General features: G+C 38.4%; 1 protein-coding gene across 1 annotated transcript in view; it reads right to left on the reverse strand.

Moving 5' to 3' along the window:
- The window catches only part of PRKD1 (protein kinase D1), a 112,595-nt gene extending 91,779 nt beyond the window's left edge, over window positions 1-20,816 (reverse strand). The window contains exon 1 of the mRNA XM_057372285.1: window positions 20,346-20,816. Within this exon, the coding sequence (XP_057228268.1) occupies window positions 20,346-20,534 (189 nt within the window). The 5' untranslated portion in view covers window positions 20,535-20,816. The remainder of the gene's footprint in view (window positions 1-20,345) is intronic.
- Window positions 20,817-20,837: the final 21 nt, after the last annotated feature.

The raw sequence follows: 20,837 nt of genomic DNA on the forward strand, positions 1-20,837 counted from the left end.
AAAAAAAAAAGCCCACTAAAAAATCATGTATTCTTGCAATATTCAGTTCAGGCCCAAAGAACCCAAGTCATGACAAATTTTGATTATGGGATAAACAGATGATCCATGCTTAGATTATTTTTAACAATTATTTTAACTTAAACAACGTTTTACTTCACAACTGAGACGAACTAAAAGTGCACAGCTACAGCATCAAATGTGACTAAGATAATTTAACCAYGCTTTATTAACTGTCCACACTCCAGCCAGCCCATACTAAATGAACCTAAGCAGACTCATCTGCTCCTCAGACACAAATGACTATCTTCATACCCAACCAGCAGTGTCCATCACAAGGCAGAGGATGACTGCATTTTTTTTTTCACATTACAACTTTTCATACGATTCTTGAATTTCTGCAAGGACCTCATGAAATAGGGTGCAAAGCACACTTGTGACAAACCAGACCAATGGATTTGGCTGCACTGATCACTCTCTTTATTCAGACCCAAAGTTCCAAAAGTTTGTGGTATATTCCCTGAATACAGTGCAAAATATTCAAGAAGACTATGAGATATGAGAAAACTATCCCTGATGGGAGAAAAAGGTTTACACACACAGCTCTCAGCATGCTCCATCTGACAAGTATTGACTTTCCCTCTAACTGGAAATACCACTCTAGCAAGAAATGCCTCACGTCCCTTACAGAGACAGCATACAAGACTTAGAGAAAATTTCAAAGCTCTTTTTACAGAGATCATATAGGGATCTTCTGGAATTCATACAAAGAAAATGTGGAAGCAGAAGTATCAACAGAATCAAAACCATATAAACCAAATTAATGGACCACAGGTCCAAAGCTGATCCTGAAATAAGAATGGATAGGCCCCCTAAAATCACTAATAAATGGTAAGGACTTAAGGGGCAGCCTGAGAAATGAGTTCATAAAAGGGGGCCAGGCATGAAACGCCTCCTTAATGAGCTTCTCCTAACTATTACTACTGGACACCAGAGTACTTAGCTAGTCTGGCTCACGAGATTTTTGATGTACTGAAATCCTCATGTCCAAGGGGAAAATTGGTGCAGTATGGAGACCAGAAAAAAAAAAAACAAAAACCAAGTCTCACTTCAGGTAATTGAAAAATCCAAAAGAAACATTTTAATTGCTCAGCATCAGAGTTACAAATACAATGGTGACTTCAATCCATTTCCCATGTTCCTCCCTTAAGCAAAAATAAGTAAAGGCAACTGAGGAGAAAGGAAACAGAATTCCTACTGCAGATGTTTTGTTTTAAGTAGAAAAATGCCAGTAATAGTATCCACATTTAACATTCTTCATGAGGCAGGCAATTTATTAAACTTTATTCCTAGCACASAAAGTCCTTGCCTCAGGGTGTCCATATTAAAGAAAGTTCCAAGCATGCCCAGATTTGCAGAAGGGACAGCTGACACATCTAGTTRCCTAAAAGAAGTAAAGTTAATTGCATCAAGTCATTGGAATGGAGGAGTGATAGATGGACTTGACCTAAGTTTATGAGGCTAAATTCAATTTACTACATTGCTCATTAGCATTAGCTACCACACAGTAATGAAAATTACATATCAAATACATTCATTTAAGATAGTAGTGCTCTTAAACTAAATACATACAATATACTTCTTAATTAGAGGACCTAAGGACAAATTAGAACTGCTCCTGAGTATGCCTCTAATGTACAAATAGTGTAATTTGTAAGCATCATATGACTTAATCACAAAGTTTTTGCTCTGGCACTGATTTACTTCTGCTATACTGTTCAACCCAGCAAAACAGAAAGTTTGATCACCTGAACAACTTATGCAAAACCAGTTTGGCAAAAATATTTGAATACAATTTTATATAAGAATTTCTGTGAAGCATTAGCAGACATTTTCTAAATATAGGCTATTTCATCACTGAATGTGATGATATGACCAGCTGCAGAATGAAAACAAAAACATTACGCATATTTCTCTAGATTGTTAGGTCAACTGGCAAAACTTTAAGGGTTTCAGGTTTTCAAATCTAGTGATAAAGCACATGGACTTTGGTACAAATAACTTCCACTCCCTTTTTGAATCCACTCCYTTTTTGTGTATGTTTAGATGTGTAATATACACATCTGAACATACACAAAAAAATGTTTAAGTTTGCAAAGCCAGACATTTTAAAATTCAAAGTGCCAAAATTAAGGCTGCCTATGAAAACTCCATCTGCTCTGCAGGACAACATCACTGAGTCACTACACTTATAATCATACTACTTGTGATGCCTCCATCACTCTGTGCCTGGGATTAATTGGTTTGTTTTCTCCCTACTGTTTTGATACAGTATGAAGCAACTTATTTAAAGATGCTGATCATTTTGTTAAATAACATTTGAAAAAAAAATTCTCAATTACTTTTGTATTTCTCAATTACTGTTTGCTAGAGTATATGAATATTTCAAAAACTATCGTTGTGATAACAGACACATGAAATTAGAAATATTACATCTGTTTGAATTATCAGGAACTTGGTCCAAGGAAGAGTAAGCAGAAAGTAGCTGCCTGTACCCAGTTTAATCTTTCTTGTTTGTTTTTCTTCCAAAGTACTTCCCATCATGTGTAGCGAACGCAAACCCCAAAGTGAAGGTGGCACACTCTCTGTGTTGAAAAATATAAGAAGGGATGTGGTTGCAGCCACAAGCACGAACAGTAAGGGAAAATACTTTTTGATATAGTTATATAAATATATCCATGGCTAAGGTGATGAAGGACAACGGAGGGCAATTGACAAGATAAAACCACAACAGTTTCCTCCTTTTTGCTCCTTCCSTACACTCAAAATAAGTCGGTATTAATTACATTGTGTTTAGCTCRTTCAAAGTTAAGCACTTCTTAAAGAAGCAGCTGCAGGCTCTGACACTTAGGCAAGCCAGGACTCATGGACTGAGCAAACAGAAAGCAAAGGTGCAGTATTAGTTAAGTTACTTGACTTGCTGCACAAAGCTGTTTAGCAGCAGGTATGTGGATAAATACAAACCTAAAAAATTACACTCAACTTCATAAACTATGTCATTATCTCGTCTCCTTTTCCAGGTCTTTTCCCTGCCTTATTCACCAGATGCACCTCAAAATTTGCCAAAAGTCAGACTGGCAAAGAGAAGGTTGCGTGGAGACCTCACAGCAACCTTCCAGTATCTCAAGGGTACCTACAGGAAAGCTGGAGAGGGATTCTTCATCAGGAACTGCAGTGATAGCACAAGGAGCAATGGGTAGAAATTGAAAGAGGGAAAACTTAAGTGTGATATTAGAAAGACGGTTTTCTCTGTGAGGGTGGTTAGACAGCCACAACAGGTTGCTCAGGGAGGTTGTGGATGCTCCAACCCTGCTCAAGGCCAGGGTGAATAAGGCCTTGAATGACTTGGTCTAGTGGGAGGTGTCCCGGCCCAAGGCAGGAGGGTGGGATTACATGATTTTTAAGATCCCTTCCAACCCCTTCACATTCTATGATTCAAAGTCTTCATGTTGGCAACAGCCTCCTTCATTACTCAGTCCCAGTTCAACCCCAGACCCACAGCCCTAAAATTTACGTCTGTATTCCTCTGTGTGTGTTTCACGTTTTGGTTTAGTTTAATAYTAAGGTTCATAATACTGCTCTTCTTTTGGAGACAATTCTGCTCATCTTCTGTTCATTACACAGAAAAAAAACCCCAAACCAACAGACAAACAAACAAAAAAGAAACGGGAATTACTTTCTTTACCAGCAATACATCCAGCATGGACCTATCACTTTAAATCTACTAGATATTCACTATTTCAAGGTATTTGTGCAGTGAGCTTTACAAACATGATTTCCTGCTCTACTATTGCAAGTAAATTAGAATATAGCATGTAAGTGGTTCCAGACACAAATGTAGCATAAAGAACCAGATGTCAACACTTTTACAGCTCTGCCCTAATTGTCTTCTACTTTTTCAAAGGTCAATCTCAGTTTGTACATTTTATAGAGTATCTCATTCTCAGGTTAAAAATTTATCTCAGGTCCATAATTTTTTGAAGGCTACACTTCTTCATGTATTATTTCAATCAGTAAATTCCACTATGTTCTTGTTCCCTAGGTTTCATTACAAAAGTCCTCTTCACTCATCCGATGCTGGGGAGAAATTATGAAAATTTGTTTTCTCCCAATGGTTGTTTCTTGCAGCTACAGTAGCACACAAACTGACTAGTAAGAATTCACTCACATGTTACCTGTGTCTCCTAAAACCAATGTAAGTATTTGTCTATAAGGTCTAAAAAGAATTGTTGAACTTGCATGAAAAGACTCCTAAAGGTAAAGGAAGAAAAAACTTCAGGTTCCCCAGGAAACAGATTCCTTTTGTAGATACACAATTTCAAGTACCCTCAAGTGCTGGCTGACATTCAGGGAGCTATGCAAGAAGCATGCATGTGCAAACAGTTGATAGGAAAACAAACACAAAACAACCTAACACTGGAAGTGTATGGCAAATTAAAAAGTTCACGGACAACTATTTCTCCAGGCTTTGAGATCAGATCCAAATGACTTCCATCCAGGCTCAAGTATTTATTTTACTGTTGCTTAATTTACTTTAAGGAATGCAGGAGACTATCCTCATTTTGACAAACAGAAAATCTGTGGCTGAGAGCATTAAGGACATAACCACATTTATAATCAGTAAAAGACTTGCTTTAAATGTAATCATATTCTTAAGATGTAAAGTCAAATCACAGTAAAGTTTTACAACTTCAAACTCTAACCAAGGTAAAAGTGAAGCATTTTTCCAAGTCAGTTTAAATCAAATTTGTTCTCCTTGCAAAAACTTAGTCAAGACCAAAGCACATTTAGTTTGCTCTGAGCTAAAACTGCACAGCATTTCCTGGTATGTTTTTAGCATACTATTTCTGTGTTTAATTACACATTGTACATTTCATGAAACTTAATATTTATGCTTGTCTATGGGAATAAATTACATCCTCTTAACAAAAATCTGTAAATGAATGAACTGATACTCTTCAGTTATGCTCCTCAGCTTGAGTTGTAAAGGTTTCTTGGACTAAACTAATTTGGTAAGATGAATCTTTAATTTTGTTGCAGAATTCTTTTTCCACTACAATCGCTCCTTCATAAAGACAAATCAAAATGCTCCAAAATGCTGCATCTAACCTAGACCTGTATTTTTGTAGTTTCTGTAGTTCAAAAAAATTGCCCTTGCTCTCAGTTATAAATGTTCCCAAAACATTAACACATTTTCAGCTATTTTTCCTCATCTTGCTCCCTACTTTTTTAATTAAGTTACCTATCCTAATTGCATTGGCCACTGCTTACTCAACTGATTTCTCATGTCATGACAACAGAGTTTCTACTTCACAATTACCCCAGGAAGGTTACACAAATTGTAATTCTGTTCTTAATTGGAGAGAAAAAAAAATGGGTGCATTCAGAAATTATTAGAACCCTAGTTCAGATTCCCTCCACATTTCATGAGACAAAGACCAAACAAATGAGGTTTAGTATATGAGCAAAAGCTCACTCCTTCAGCTGCAAACTCTTTTTCATAGGCATTCATGCATACTAATGTCATAAAACAAAATGCTTGAGTTGAAAATAACTTCAGAATATGCCGGTTTTGCTCAGAAGATTATGATTATAAGCACAAAAAAATGATCAACAGTTTTAAATTTACATTCTACTRCTATATCATGAGGTGTCCAATATACATGAAACATGAACCAATTTATCCTACTGAAGAATGCCTATTTTCTGCACATTTTTAGACATGCCAATCAGTTTAGTTCAGAAGGTTCTGGAAAACCACCCCAACTTGCTGCTTTCAACTAGAAACCTTTTAACAAGCAACCGCACAAATATTAAAATCCTAACTCTTAGTTTTCAGCTGAAATACAGGATGTCTTACTATACACAACATGTCTGCACCTGCTACCCTATTACAAAGTCTAACTGATCTTGGAGACATTCTAAATATTTTAGCAAAAGTCAAGGCTCCACTTTTCTGAATCTTGTCCAATAGGAAAAAGGAGACCACTTAGAATACTGAGAGACACATTTGATAGTTGTAGGCTGTAGACGTCAAGCTGCCTGAATAAGCATTGTTCAACAACCATCCTGTTTACTTAGTAGCTCCTACAGAGAATATTATTGATGGATTAGAAGTTGCCACTCAAATGTTTTCATGTAGCCCTGAAACTGACAGGTTCATTAAACCGATTTTCACTTTCTTGATTTTGGGGAGGAAGGATCACATTATAATTTCATATATATGAATGGATTTCTGTTGATACATCTTAGTTACATTTAATCTATTTTTAAAATGCCTCTATAGAGATTGCACAAAATATTATTGAAAGAGCATGCAAAATTAGTATATTTTCACATTTCAATGGTATGCAAAAAGTTCTGCCAGCTTTTACTGAAAAGACTGTAAGGTACAGGCATTCTTCAGGGCAAATACAACTGATTTCCACATAATCCATGAGATCGTGCACTGGTTCACATGATCCATAGCTTCACCCAAATCCAAAAAACAAACAGTGAAAAGCATGTGGAAAAGTATACAATTCACCCTATTTTCTTAACTCTTCCATGTTCTTTTCTTGGTCAGTTACAGTGAAAACTTTCTGTATTAAGATAAAGGGCCAGCAGAGCCACCATGACACTTGAAAAAATTACAATGCATACTCAGTAGGAAAAATAACATAAGACAAATTTTAGTCATTTATTTCCGACCTGTAGCAAGCTGGCACTTGCTGGTAAGAAATAAAAAATATTTATTTAATTTTCAAATATTTAAGTAGGACCAAGAAAAGTTGAAAATAAGAATAGTTTGCTTCAAAAGTCATGATGTTACACACTTCTATAAACACTCTGAAATTCAGTATTTGAATTTGAAGACATTTTTGATTACTCTAACACAGCTACATCCAATATGCCTTCAGATTTATGAGTCACATTTGATTCACTGGTAGTAATACATTATAAAAATTGATTGAAAAATAAAATAGAGGAGTTGTAGGAACTTTTAAAAAATTACAGCAGTGTACACATTTCTAAGACTTAAACTTTTTTACATACTATTAATTTATGTATTTGACTATTTTTCTTCTCTTTGGATAAAGTGATTACATGCAGATCATTCTTTCATTCCACCAGAAACAGTCTGAATAATTTTAAAAGCACCATTTTGTCATTAGTTATGGATTTGTCAGAAGAAAAGACAGCTGAAGCACATTAATGTAGTTTCAGAAAGCAGTGGGTAGCAGATAAACAATGTTTGAAACTGTGCTACATAAGCAAGTCTGCACACAAGGAAACAGAAATGTGAAAATAAATACAGGTAAAGTGGTGGAAAGAAATTTTTTTCCCCTGTCAGAAGAAAACAAATATCTACTAAAACAAATAACCACTGCCAAATCACGCTCCTGTTTCTAGAGCTGCTAGCTGAAGTTTGTAGCAACAGCAGCTCACTYACCTCGCAGTATGACAAACTGACACATAATTGAAGACATAGAGCAGATATATATTTTTTTGCACAAAGAAGAAAAGCATGGTCTCCCAGTAACATAGCTTAGAATTCTTGTTTTGGACAATTTTCTTGGACAGGATTTAGGAAAAGGCTGTAAACTTTTCATAAATCACAGAACATGCAAAAGACAAGTGCTGGTCCAAACAATCGTATTTGTGGACGACTGCCTCAAAATGAGCACTGAAACACAAAAAATTGTCAGGGCAGGAGCTGAGGCAAAATGGTTACATTTCAAGAAGGGATTGTGTAGTTCAACAGCTGACATACTCCATTAGAGCGGTGGAAGTTTTCTCTGTTTCTTACCTTATTTCACAAAATCACAGAACAGCTGAAGTTGAAAGAGACTTCCAGAGGTCACCTAATCTAACCTCCCTGCTCAAGCAGGTTGCCCAGGACCATATCCAAATGGCATCTCAGCAATATATTTAATATATTTTCTTATCTTTATTTATGCAGTATTTTTTACTTTATTAAGGTATTTTAGATGGTGTTTTCATTAATCATTTTGCTTGATTTCTCTGAAAAGTCACATTAACTTAAAAAATATATGTAGAAGGCCTCTTTGAAAACCCAAACTTTCAAATTTCATTAACAATATAGGTGGGTTATATAATTTTATATTAGTGACCATTCAGGGAAAAGAATATGTCCAGCTTCAGGTAAATTTTTTTATCACACAAATTCCAGACAAAAATATATGTGCACCRATAAATTTGATAGGTGTTTCTTACTAGACACACTTCATTTGTTTCTCCAGCTTTCCCAGCCTAAGTCACTGCACAACAGCCTTCAGTACTTATTTTCTAGACGAACATTTACTTGCAGACTTTTTCCTTCACCTGTAAAGTACAAGTTGTCGCCATATCTTGACATAAAACTACCAAGAACAGAAATCAGGCCTTTCATTATGAATCCTCGTTTTCCTGAAGAAGTGTTCTATAAAACACTGTTCAGCTCCATTTTCTGTATAACAGCCCTATAATCTACCATTCCCAAAAATCCTATCTTCCAAGCAATAAAAGAAAATTATTTCCACAGTGGAATTCAACAAAAATAAAAACCCTAGTTTAAAAAATTTATTTGAAAAGCAGTTCCATTAGTTTGTTCAAAAAAATATAAGAAACCACCTAGTTAATGTTTACAAATCTGACAACTGCCCTCTGAATCTCAGTATGCTTACAGACTTTTTTCCCACACTACATGCTCAGTAGGCCAAATGTACAATGCAACCATATAAATATCTGTAAAGCTGGCCTTATTTATAAAGAACACTGCACAAAATAAAATGTATCTTTTGTCCTGCTAAACATCTCTACAATGTAGGTGTCCTCCCTGCAAAGATGGATAAATCAAACACATACCCATCAGTTCCCTTCTCAAGCAGTATATCCTCTTCCTTGAAAAGGTGCACAGTGCTCCATTTGAAACAAATTTTGCAGCAGATGAGTGTGTTTCTTCATTATATCAGTCCTTCCTTTACTCTCTGCACAGGCCAACCCATCACCATTTTGCAAGGATAGATAACATATAGGGGAATGGCCTGCTGAGTTATGTCTAATCCATATGATATGTCTTTACTTCATGTGGACAGCGTTGGTGCATTTTTTATTAACGATTTTTCCATATGGAACTACTGGGCTTTTGCCCACAGCCTAAGATGGATTTCTCATAGGAGTTTTTTTCAAAGATACTGCCAATAAACTGCTGGGTTTATATGCTGAGATATCATTCCATGTGGTTCAAGATGTGGTGTAAACACTAGTACACCTTGACTGCAAAGCACTGAAGGGAGGGAATTCTTCCCTGTACACAAGAATATAGTTTATAATAAGGTTCTATTATACTATAGGCTGCCTAATATTTACTAGACATTAAAGTAACAATTGTACAAACATAAAGATTCCCTGCATACTCTAAGAATCACAGAAACATCAGAACATCTACGAGTTATTTAGTCTGACTTCTCTCTTATAGCTATATAGATATAGATAAATAGATATCTATAGATAYCTTATAGATATATAGAACTATCATCTACACAAGGTTTTGTTTACCCAAGTCCAAAAACAAAAGATGAGGCTTCCACCACCTCTCTGGGTGCCCRCTGCAATACTGCACTACTCTCCTATTAAGGAAATTTTTTACCTAATGTCCAATCTGAATCTCTTTCAAACCATAACTCTTCAGTCATTGTTCTTGGTTTCAGCCTCTGTCACCAGCTGGAAGAGTTTAGCTCTCTCACCTTTGTGAATTCTTCTTAAGTTGACATCAAGCACCAGAAATACAGCTTAGAACCTCCCCAGTTTTGTGAGAGTTGCTAAATAAAAGTAGTCAAATGAATGAAAGAAAGAGAAAGTTTACATTGGATGATCATTTAAGCTAGTTTAAGAACTGAAAGTTAGGACATTGCCATTTCTTTGTATGGTTTGAAAAATACATCATTCCCTGGGTCAGGTCCCCATGGCATGACACACAATCATAAACACAGATTAAAGATATACTTTAATAATTTCCAGATTTAGAGCACAAGTATTTTTATCTTCCAAACTGTTTGAATATACTATATTTTTTGCCTGACAATCTGTTACAGTTACCTGAACTCTTGCTACTATGACAATTTACCAAGCTACTTGTGACAAAATGACCTGCAGACATACTGTTAGGAGGATAACATATGAACAGCAATATTTAATTTTCCTCCAGAAATCAGGAAATCACATTGCTTAAAATCAAGAGATCTTTTCCCTTAACCTAATTCCCTCCACCCCCACACAAACACACACAGATTTTGATCAGATTGTTTCAATTTTCACTCAACTTTTTTTTTTTCTTTTTGAGTGTAGGACAGCCAACCCTTTAGGAAAAAATGCACTGAAAACTGTGTGGGTTTGGAATTAACAGACTCCTACTCATATTCTACATATTTTGCTGCATTCCTTCTATTTAGAGGTAAGTATAATAAATATAACAGAACAAACGTATGAGTTCGACTTTTCAGATATCTACAACATGCGTGCTTTTTATTATTCTGGTATGCAATTTTAAGATTTTCCTAGATGTAGTTGATTTTGGGTGGCAACATGAAATCCTCAGAGAGGTAAAATCAGCACTTACAACATTAGTCAACATGGTCAGCACACCTAGAGTTCTGTCATATTAACAGACAGCAAACCTGTAACCTGGCCCTTTAAAGGAAATGCAGAGGGAGCTGAACTTTACAGCAAAATGGGAAAATTATTACAGCTAAACAGAAAACAACAACTCATTTTGTCATCTCCTTATCAGTGAAGTTTCCTTCATGCCACAGACCCTCACCCCATGGACTAATAACACAATTTAAGACGTTTAACCCTTTGTGGACCAAGGTTCTATGGGGCTTTCAAAAACGTTTCACCTGAATACACACCACAGCCTAGCACACATAAATTACATAAGGACATACAGCACTGACAGGACAGTATGCTTGACCACTATGGCCCACATACATTAATAATTTCTATTTTTATGTAAAGGGATTTCTCAGGAGGAAAGACTGTTTTAAGGACAAGCATCTTTCAGGCAAATTGCCTCACAGCCAGATTCTTCCTCCCAGACCCAGTGTGCTTTTGCAACTGACAAGACATTAACAAAAACTAATTCTAACACTTGGGATAAAATTGTTTCTCAAGGTTGACTTTTTAAAAAATAATTTCTAGAAAAGGAASATGCTTTCAGACATGTTCAGATACAGCTCTTTCAAAATACACATGGTAGATGTTTAGAGCTGGCAACTGTGGTCATGGTTTACAGCCTTCTCTTAGTAGATCTTTGTATATACCTTGTGCTTAAAGTCACATTGGAAGTAATGAGAGTAATACACCAGTAATAATAATCTCTAAATTTCTCTTCTCTCAGGAAACAGCCAAGATCCAGATTGATGATGTACATTCATGTTTCTTACTTTAAAAAAATATAAAATTTGATATATGTTTATCAAATTAATTAGCTATGTTCCATCTTGGATGTCACAACGCTGTTTCTGATCTGGTTCTGACTGCACAAGCGGCACACACAACAAGAAATGTAAGAGATACAATCACCACACAAATATACACATTGTATAGTCGGAGAAGTGAAAGTTTATCTCTTGACCAAGTTTTCCTCAGCTGAAGAAGAAAACARATACAAGGAACAAGCAAAAGGAAGCCACAAATATGTGGAGGAAGAGAAAGTATGGACATGAATATACATTGAAATTTATGTCTAACTTTATGTCTATGCATAAATCAGTGCAACATATCCATGCTGCAGTATGGAGTATGCTGCAGTATATCCACAGTATTATTTCTCCATAGTGTGACACATTATACTACCTTTCCAATCTTACACATTGTTTCAGCAGACAAAACTAGAAGAGCATTTAGAAAGCAAAAACCTGCCTCATGAATTAGCTGACTTGAAGTGCATACTTCAATATCTTAAACTACAAAAGATCAAAAACTGATTCACACAATTTATTTTAATCATACACACGGTTTTCGAGTGTCAAGTCTGCCATCGTTTTAGACCATTTCCTGCTTAGAAATATTTAAAAAGAAAGAAAAGTCTCAAAAAGTAAGAGCTCATTTAGCAGTACTAGAAGTGTATTAGGAAGAAAAAAGTCAAAAGCCTGAGAAAGAAGTCTGATTTAGTCTGCAAAATCCTGGACACTCATATCAAAACCACAATCCAGGAAAATGCAAACAAAGGGGATGTCAGAGCAGAGCAGGTTCTTTTGTAGCAAGGGAGACATAATAAAACTCAGACAGCCTTTCCAGCAGAACCTTTACAGTCAACCCTGCAAAAGTGACACTCAAGTCTGATACAGAAAAATGGAACAACTATTTTCTCACCTCTGCCTAGCAAAATCATAGAGCAGCTCCTTGGGCATTATGCTAAGGTACACAGAAAATACAAAAGTGATTGGTGATAGCTAACATGGCTTCACTAAAGGCAAATCATGCCTGAGCAATTGGGTGGCCTTCTACAAAGGGATTACAGCAGCAGTGGATAAGGGAAGAGCAATGGACATTATGTACATAGATTTGTGCAAAGCATTTTACACTGYCCTGCATGACATCCTTGTCTGTAAGCTGGAGAGATATGGATTTAACAGATGGACCTGTTGGTAGATAAAATTTGGCTGGATGGTTTCACTCAAGAGTTGCTGTCACCAGCTCAATGTCCAAAAGAAAGCAGTGACAAGTGGATCTTCCTCAGGGGTTGGTATTGGGACAGGCACTTTGAACATCATTGTTGGTGACATGGACAATGGGACTGAGTGCACCCTCAGCAAGTTTGCTGCCRACACCAAGCTGTGTGGTGCAGTTGACAAGCTGGAGGAAAGGGAAGCCATCCAGAGGGACCCTGACAGGCTTGARATGTGGGCTTGTGCAAGCCTCATGAAGTTCAACAGGACCAAGTGTAAAGTGCTGCACCTGGGTCGAGGCAATCCCAGCCCAAGTACAGGCTGGGTGGAGAATGGATCGAGACTAGCCCTGAGGAGAGACTTCAGGATGTTTGTGGWCAAAAAATCGCAACATGAGCTGGCAACGTACACTTGCAGCCCAGAAGCCAACTGTTTCAAAAGAAGCGTGGCCAGCAGGACGAGGAAGGTGATTCTCCCTCTTTATTTGGCTCTGGTAAGGCCCCACCAGGAGTATTCTATCTGGGGTCCCCAGATCAAGAAAGCTGACCTGTCAGAATGTTTCCAGAGGAGATCCAGTAAGCTGATCACAGGACTTAAGCACCACTCCTGTGAAGACAAGACTCAGAGTTGGCTTTGTTCAGAGTGGAGAAGAAAAGGCTCTTGGGAGATCTTCTAGCAGCCTTTCAGTACCTAAAGAGGCCCACAAGAAAGCTGGAGAGGACTTTTCAAAAGGACATAGAACAGCAAAAGGGGCAAYGACYTTAAGCTGAAGGAGGGTAGGTTTAGATTAGACATCAGCAAGAAATTCTTCACTATAAGGGTGACTGCCACAGGCTACCCAGAAAGGCTGTGGACTTCCTGTCCCTTGGATTTTCAACGCCAAGTTGAATGGGGCTCTGAGTAACCTTACACATTTTGTGAGTTTTAATGTCCCTTCCAACCCCTAATCATTCTATGCTTTTATCAGAACACACCATAAAGCAGATTTAAAAAATGACAATTTTCGAAAAAAGGAAAATGGCAYTATGTAAAAAGTATGTAGTAGCTCCAGAAGAAAAGGAAGTCCTCCTCCAAACAGCAAGAAACATATACAAGTCAATTGCTAGCACTGACATAAAGATATACATAAAGATACACATACAGCCACAGTGTTCTACAGGGAAGATTAATAAAGTATTTTAGAGAACAGTTCACCTACCCTTTGGATAAACACTTGAAAGAGAGGTTTTAATTATATACTTGATTGCAGCGATGTAACTGCAACCGTATTACATAATGTCAACATAAACATGTCTGATGTCAACCAGAGGGCAAAGTCAAGAACCCAGCATGACCTACACCATTGTACAATTTTTTTAAAATCTACAAACAGTGCAGGTGTTTATCACAGGTTGCTTGAGGTATACAACGAGTACACTGAGACTGAGAGATGTTTCTGTTGTAATTTTTAATTCCACATAGCTGTATCTTAAAAATTCCACACCAGACCTTACAATAACTGACAGCATAGTCACTTGAAAAAAAAAAAAAAAGCAAACACACTTTTGTTACAAGTTTTTAACTGAAATAGTTTCATATACAAAATACAGTAAAAATAAGAAACCAAAAGTAACATTTTGCAGATTTGACTAAGTGTGTTTGTTTCCTTACAAGTAATCATAGTTTAAACATACAGTAACCACACAGCCAGATATCTCTAAACACGGCAGAAGGAGGGGAGAAAATCTAGGTAAGAAGAACAAGTTAGCTTCAGATGTTGGTGAGAGATTTCCAGAAATCACAGGAAAACACTTACGGACAAAGTCTGCACAAATCCATACAGGGATTTGCACATACCAGGGTGTTTCACACAATCCACAGCACAGATCACCTACATACAATCATAAACCCACCGACTTTCAGGACACACTGGGCTTTCTGTGCATTCTCAGGTCATCATGTGGTTTACACCCAGTAAGCCTTCTACGAGACAGTCAGACCTTGGGTATTTCAAATTCATTGAGCACATGCCWTACTATGTCCACATGGTACCTCTGTCTGGAAAATGTTGTGACTTCATTGATAAATTCCATTTTTTCTCTGGTGATAGAGCTGAATCTCATCAGCAATGGGGGGGGGAAGCACCTCACATGCCTATTTATCTACTTTCTGTAAATCATTATGGAAATTATGTATTTCCAGGGGGAACCATCAGTAGAAGTAACACAAGATGAACACATTCCTTTTGTAATTGCTTTAAAAATTAAAATGTGAACTGCTTTGGTTACAAGCCTGGCCTCTATCTAGAGCTCCATCTTATTTTTTATTCTATGACAATTCATTCAATAGTCTTTAATCATTAGCTAGGAAATTCTCAAATGCTCTACAAAGGTTTGTGTTATTAAACCCATTTTCCTTATCAAGATGCATGACAGATTACATAACAAAATTAACATTTCTTTCTTTGAACTAATTCAGATGACTCTCTTTCACTGAAGTTATGTTTTTCCTAGAGTTTTCTCAGATATGCTCCAAAAGTAATTTGAACTAAGCTACAAAGTAATGTTACATACACTGATTTACAGTTTCCAGGGTGGAGAACAATAAATGTAACATCAATAAAAGATTAAACTGTAAATATCAAAAGTCTTCCTTGAGTTTGGAAAATGTTTATATGCAACCATGCATATAAATGCACCTTGCATTCCTCAAATTCAATTTAACAACTTGGGACTTTCACAATACAGGCAGAGGAAAGCATTCAGTACTGAGAGAGACTCACTTCAAAGGGAAAAAAAAAATTAACATTTTATTACCAGTGTACACCAGTAAAAGACACCATGAGAATTTGACTATCACAGACAAACATCACATCTGCAATAACTTTTCTAGGACATATTCAGACTGTGACTACAGACAACAGTGTTGTGAATACATGAAATGTCTACATTTGTATGTTTCAATGAAAGTGCATGACTTTTGGTCAGTAAGGTAAAATTCTGACAGTTTCTTCTCTGTTTATCCTGAAGCTAAAAACCTCTACAGAACCCTGTTTACCATTGAGTCCCTATCCCATTCTAAAGGAATTGATTTCATTACTCTTGTTTATTTTGGGAGAATGTGTAGGGTTGGGGGGGGCGGGGGGAAACAAACAACCCACTCAAGCAAAAWCCCCCACAAACAAATAAAACCCCCATCATTAATATAAACAAATGCCATATGTTTTCCAAGACTGCTTGAAACCATTGCAGAAAAAGACATATTTTCACCTTTGGAAAAGGTTTTGTCCTTTCTTTGCTCAGACCACAAGTTTAGAGATCCCAGCCTGAGAAAACAAAACTAACTCATTTTTGTTTCCCTTTTTTATTTATTTAAGAATAAGACTTCCCTTATAATGACAACTAGAAGCAAAGGCGGATGCATACCARTTCCTGAATGTGTTTGGTTCCATTCTCAGGAATACTCTTAAAAAGGTTCTTGATTTGATTTGTAGCAATCCTCCTAATTTAAACCAGACACCTTACGTAAAGCTGAATCTGGGCACAGTTTTCCAGCTGCAGTATGCTACTTGAACCATGTATTTTTTTTCCCCACTGTAAAATTTCAGAATTGCTCAAACTACTGAACCATCTAAAACACTACCTTTATAAACCAGTCTGAACTACACAGCCTATCACAGCTCACTTCTTCCTCTATTTCTGATCAAATATTTTCTTGTGTTTGTTCTATGATTTTTGTATTCCTCACAACTTCTAAGCCTTCAAGTGCTGAAGGCCTAGCCAGCACATGATCTTAGTGGCTGACCAAAGGGCTATTTTATAAAACACAAATTCGCAAGTCAAATAATACTGCATTATGTATTTACTTGAGAACTCAAAGTTTTCAAAACTCGGTAATGCCACTAAAGTRCCAAAACTCATTGTATGTGAGGTATGATGATGACAAAGAATTTCAACAAACACAAAGCATAAATAATAACTAATTTCCTCTTTGAATTAAACTTGCATGAATTTGTATTAAAAAGTTGTATTAAGATTACTGTCTTGATCTTTTTAGTATAAAATGCCTTTGGTAACATGGTAATTCCACATAATTAAAATGTGCTTTGCATTACACATTTGTCCTGGAGATGCGGTTTTATCGTGTGCAGCTAACTCAAAAAGGGRAATAATTTACACTGTCTGTTTTCAGAAAACAAAGATCATATTTTACAATATCCTCCCACTGTTTTTCTCAGGAGTCAGCCAAGAAGTCAAACATTGGCACATGTTTTAAAGTTGATCCTCATTTCTTGTCAACTACATCATCATTTAAATGCTAAAATTCCATTTTAACTGAAGAAAAAATAGCCCTGCATTGACATGTCTCAAGGTTTTCAAGTGACTGATTCTCAGCAAGACAAACAAAACACACAAACTCAAAGCACCTAAATTTTGTTGTCTTCAAAATAGTTCTTAACAGATTGAAATGTGTTTGAATTTATGCCAGAAATTGATATGAACCATTTCATCTTCAGATTTGTTAAGGAAGTGCCTTTGCAGCTCTCTCAGGATAAAAKTTATGAAAGAATGCCTCTCATGGAAAGTAGATAAAAAGCCACACCTTGCTCATTCCATTTTTCATATCATGTAAATTAGATTATCAATAGCACTATATCATAATTAAAAACCCTAAACAGCATCTGAAGTGCAAAAGTTAAAGTATTCTAGTGTAAATAAATGCAAATACATGAGGAAATGTAAACTTCTAAACATATATACATAGAACTAAGTTTTATATATGTGAGCCTACATGTGTATTATTTATATACAAATCTGCCATATAAAGATACAGAAATATGGAGGTTCTATACATATATACACATACACACATAAATGTGTCTATACACTTGCACACAGTATTAACATCCTACCCAGGCCTACATACGCTCCACTCCACACACTCTAAGAAGTTGATTTCCACTAAATGTAAATTTTGAGCAGGAGTAAATTAAGCGGGTGTATAAACCCGCACAGAGTAAGGGTCATAATCATCTCAAATCAGGTATGCCCACATTACCATGGAAGAGGCTCCCTATAAACAGATCATCTGACTCTGATACTGAAGATAAGTCAGCAAAATCCTAAAAATAAAGCTGTGTGCAAGAGGACTGCTTAAATATTTAACAGCACACCACAGAAACAGCGTTGGTTTTAGCAGTCTAAGATGACAACCATAGAGAAAAACAAAACCACAATTTCTCATTTTTACATACTGCTTCAACAGTCCAGACCAAACAAAGTTTGGAAGAAATCTGTTAGCTGGTTGGCCACTACTTTACAGACTCAGAGAAATTTGAAAATAGTTAAGATTTCAATATAATATTTTACACAACGTGGTCTCCTGCTTGATTGCGGTAAGCAAATACCTCCTTCTTATAAAATCATGAGTAGGCAACACTTTACATCATTTCAGAAAAAGATAAAATCATGAATCTACATCAAACAAACAGTTACTTCGTAACAGTTCCAGATAACACATTTTTTTTAAGTCTCTGCCAGGATACCAAAYAACTTTGATTATGCAAATCATCCCATGAAGTTTAGTGAAACAATGCATGCCAGTAAAATCATGCATACAGACATAATTGCAGCCTTAAGTTTAAAATGGAGACTAAACAACATACAAATTGCTCTGCAGGGTGGAGGACGTAGAAGCCACCACTTAACAAGAAAAAAACAAAAACAAAAAAAACCCCAAACAAACCAAAGCCTATCTTTCTTCCAGTTTTCCCTTTCTTTGAGGCACTTCCCTCTCGACAGCCTTGGGAAAGCAGACATTTCAGCTCCAAGAAACTGAGACTAGAAGAAAGTTCCTCATTCACGTGTACCATGCAGAGAAGCAGCTAAATGATGCTCTCTTTCATGCAATCAAGAAACTGCAACTAATTAGCATTCAAAATTTGTATATCTGTACTTACTCAAGTAAGTTTGACTGAGCACAGGTCAGCACATTTAGTTTTCTTTACACAATGGTACATTGCAAGGAAACGAGGTTTAAAATCACATTTATAGTAAACCCATTAAATTAATAAACTACTCAAGCACAGTAAACAGAAACAATGAGTACAACTATCTTAACTCTTCCATTATTGCTAGCACAATAACTTTTGAATGGTGAAATATGAAAARTATTTAAGCTGTTTCAGACATATGTGACCAACCAACAGGTGTTGACCTAGCTTTGAAAAAAAAAATATGGTAACATGAAAGAAAAGGGTACACCATTCTCCAGAATTTAATTTTTAAAAAGCAGATAGCCATTTCTTAAAACATGAAGAATGAAAAATTTATAAATAATAATGCATATTTTATACTTTTTTGAAAACACTTCGTTAGTTGCTCTTCAACAAAAAAGAAGTCCCATTATTTAGTGACATTCAGACTGATGATCTACAAAGAGATGTAAGGCAAAGCAATCAACTTTTAAAAACAAAATRAAATCCCTGCCTGAAATAATTTGACCTCAGTAAAAACAAGGGGGGAAGAGGAAGACAATTTTTTTCTATTATAGCCGTCCTGAATATTTAGGCTAGCTTTTTTCTCCTTTCTAATCACTATGACACTTTATGCATGTTTGTGGGAAAGGACCACGTAAAAGTAAAACTTAACTTTATTATACAATAAAAAATTAACGAGTGTTACAACAAAGAAATCGGAAAAGGCCAAGGCAGCGGAGGCTCCAGCAGAAGCTCAGCTGATTTCAGCGTATTGCGCGAGTTTTACCCAAGTGCAGGTGAACTGCGCCGGACGATGTTGCCGCTCCGGAGGAGTTGCGGTGAGTGCCACCCCTGGGGGCAGAGGGGGCTCCCCACTCGCCCGCCCCGTGCCCCACGGCCGCCCGGAGCAGCYGCTAGCCAGGGCTGACTCAGTGCCCTCCCGCCCCGCGGCCACCTGCCAGCTGCCGGGGCTGGCCCCCAGCGCCATCCGCACCGCGGACCCCTGGCTCCAGTCCCCGGCGCAGCGCCCGCCCCCACGGCCCKGCAACGTCCGGCGCCGGGCACGACCGGAGCGCCGCGGGGCCCCAGCCGCGGCCGGCGGCTCTGCCGGGCTGCCCGGCACAAGGAAAGGCGTGCGAAGCGCGCCGCTTTGAATCCTGGGCTGTCGGGGTTGGCTTTTCCTTGTTACTGTTTGCCTTTTTTTTTTCTTTTTTTTTTTTTTTTTTTTTTTAAAGTGGAAACTTTGCTTTCCCAGCAGAGGCCGGGACAGCGTGAGCTGCCCCGGGGCGCCGCGCTGCCATCACAGCTGACAGCTTTTTGTGCCCCGCGCCCCCCATTCCGCAGCACTGAAAAGCAGCGGATAGATCCGGCCGGAGTTTGTTTTTAATAACGGCTTTCAGTTCGCACAGCTACTTACATCCCCTGCCAGCAAAATAAAAGTCATGCTCGCATGCGAGCATCCCGCACGGAACCTCCTCCGCACCAGGGTCGTGGGGGCACGGCAGAGACAAGCAGGGCGCCGCGGGGAAGGAAGCGGGACCGTCGGCAGGGAAGTCGGGATGGGTTTCGGTTATCCCCGGAGCAGAGCCGCCGGGAAAAGAAAGTTCACAGCCAACAACTGCGCCCGCGGGCAGAGGGTCCGGGATGGCGGGAGGGGGCTCRCTTTAGGGCCTTCTTACCTTCTGGTCTACGATGGAGCAAGCCATTTCCCGGACGTGGGCGAGGCTGAAGTCCCCCGAGGAGTCCTGCAGCARCAGCACCGGCTCCCGGCTCAGCCCGATCTGGAGGTGGAAGGCGATGCCGCCGCCGGCAGCAGCCCCCGGCGGCGGCAGCGGGCTGGGCGGCCGGATCAGCGGAGGGGCGCTCATCGGAAACTTCCCGCCGAAGCCGCCGCCGGAGCCGAGGAGTCAGGGACGGAGGGGCAGAGTCGGGTGCCGCCGCGGAAAGTTTGCGGCCGCCCCGGAGGCGCCAGGCGAGTTTCCCCGCGAAGTTTCAGGAAAGTCCCGTCGAGCTCCTCCCGGGCGAAAATGGCGGGGGGGTGGGGGGGAGGACCGGGGAGGATGCAGACAGGAAAAGGCGGCGAGAAAGACGCGCGGGGGGAGCCCGGCCCAGCGCCGCCGAGGTGGTGCCGCCGCTCGGGCTGTTGGCGCCGTGCGCGGCGCGGGGGCGGG

Source organism: Malurus melanocephalus, unplaced genomic scaffold (assembly GCF_030028575.1).
Source record: "Malurus melanocephalus ecotype Western Australia unplaced genomic scaffold, MMel_1.1 scaffold_0, whole genome shotgun sequence".
Lineage (NCBI taxonomy): Eukaryota > Metazoa > Chordata > Aves > Passeriformes > Maluridae > Malurus > Malurus melanocephalus.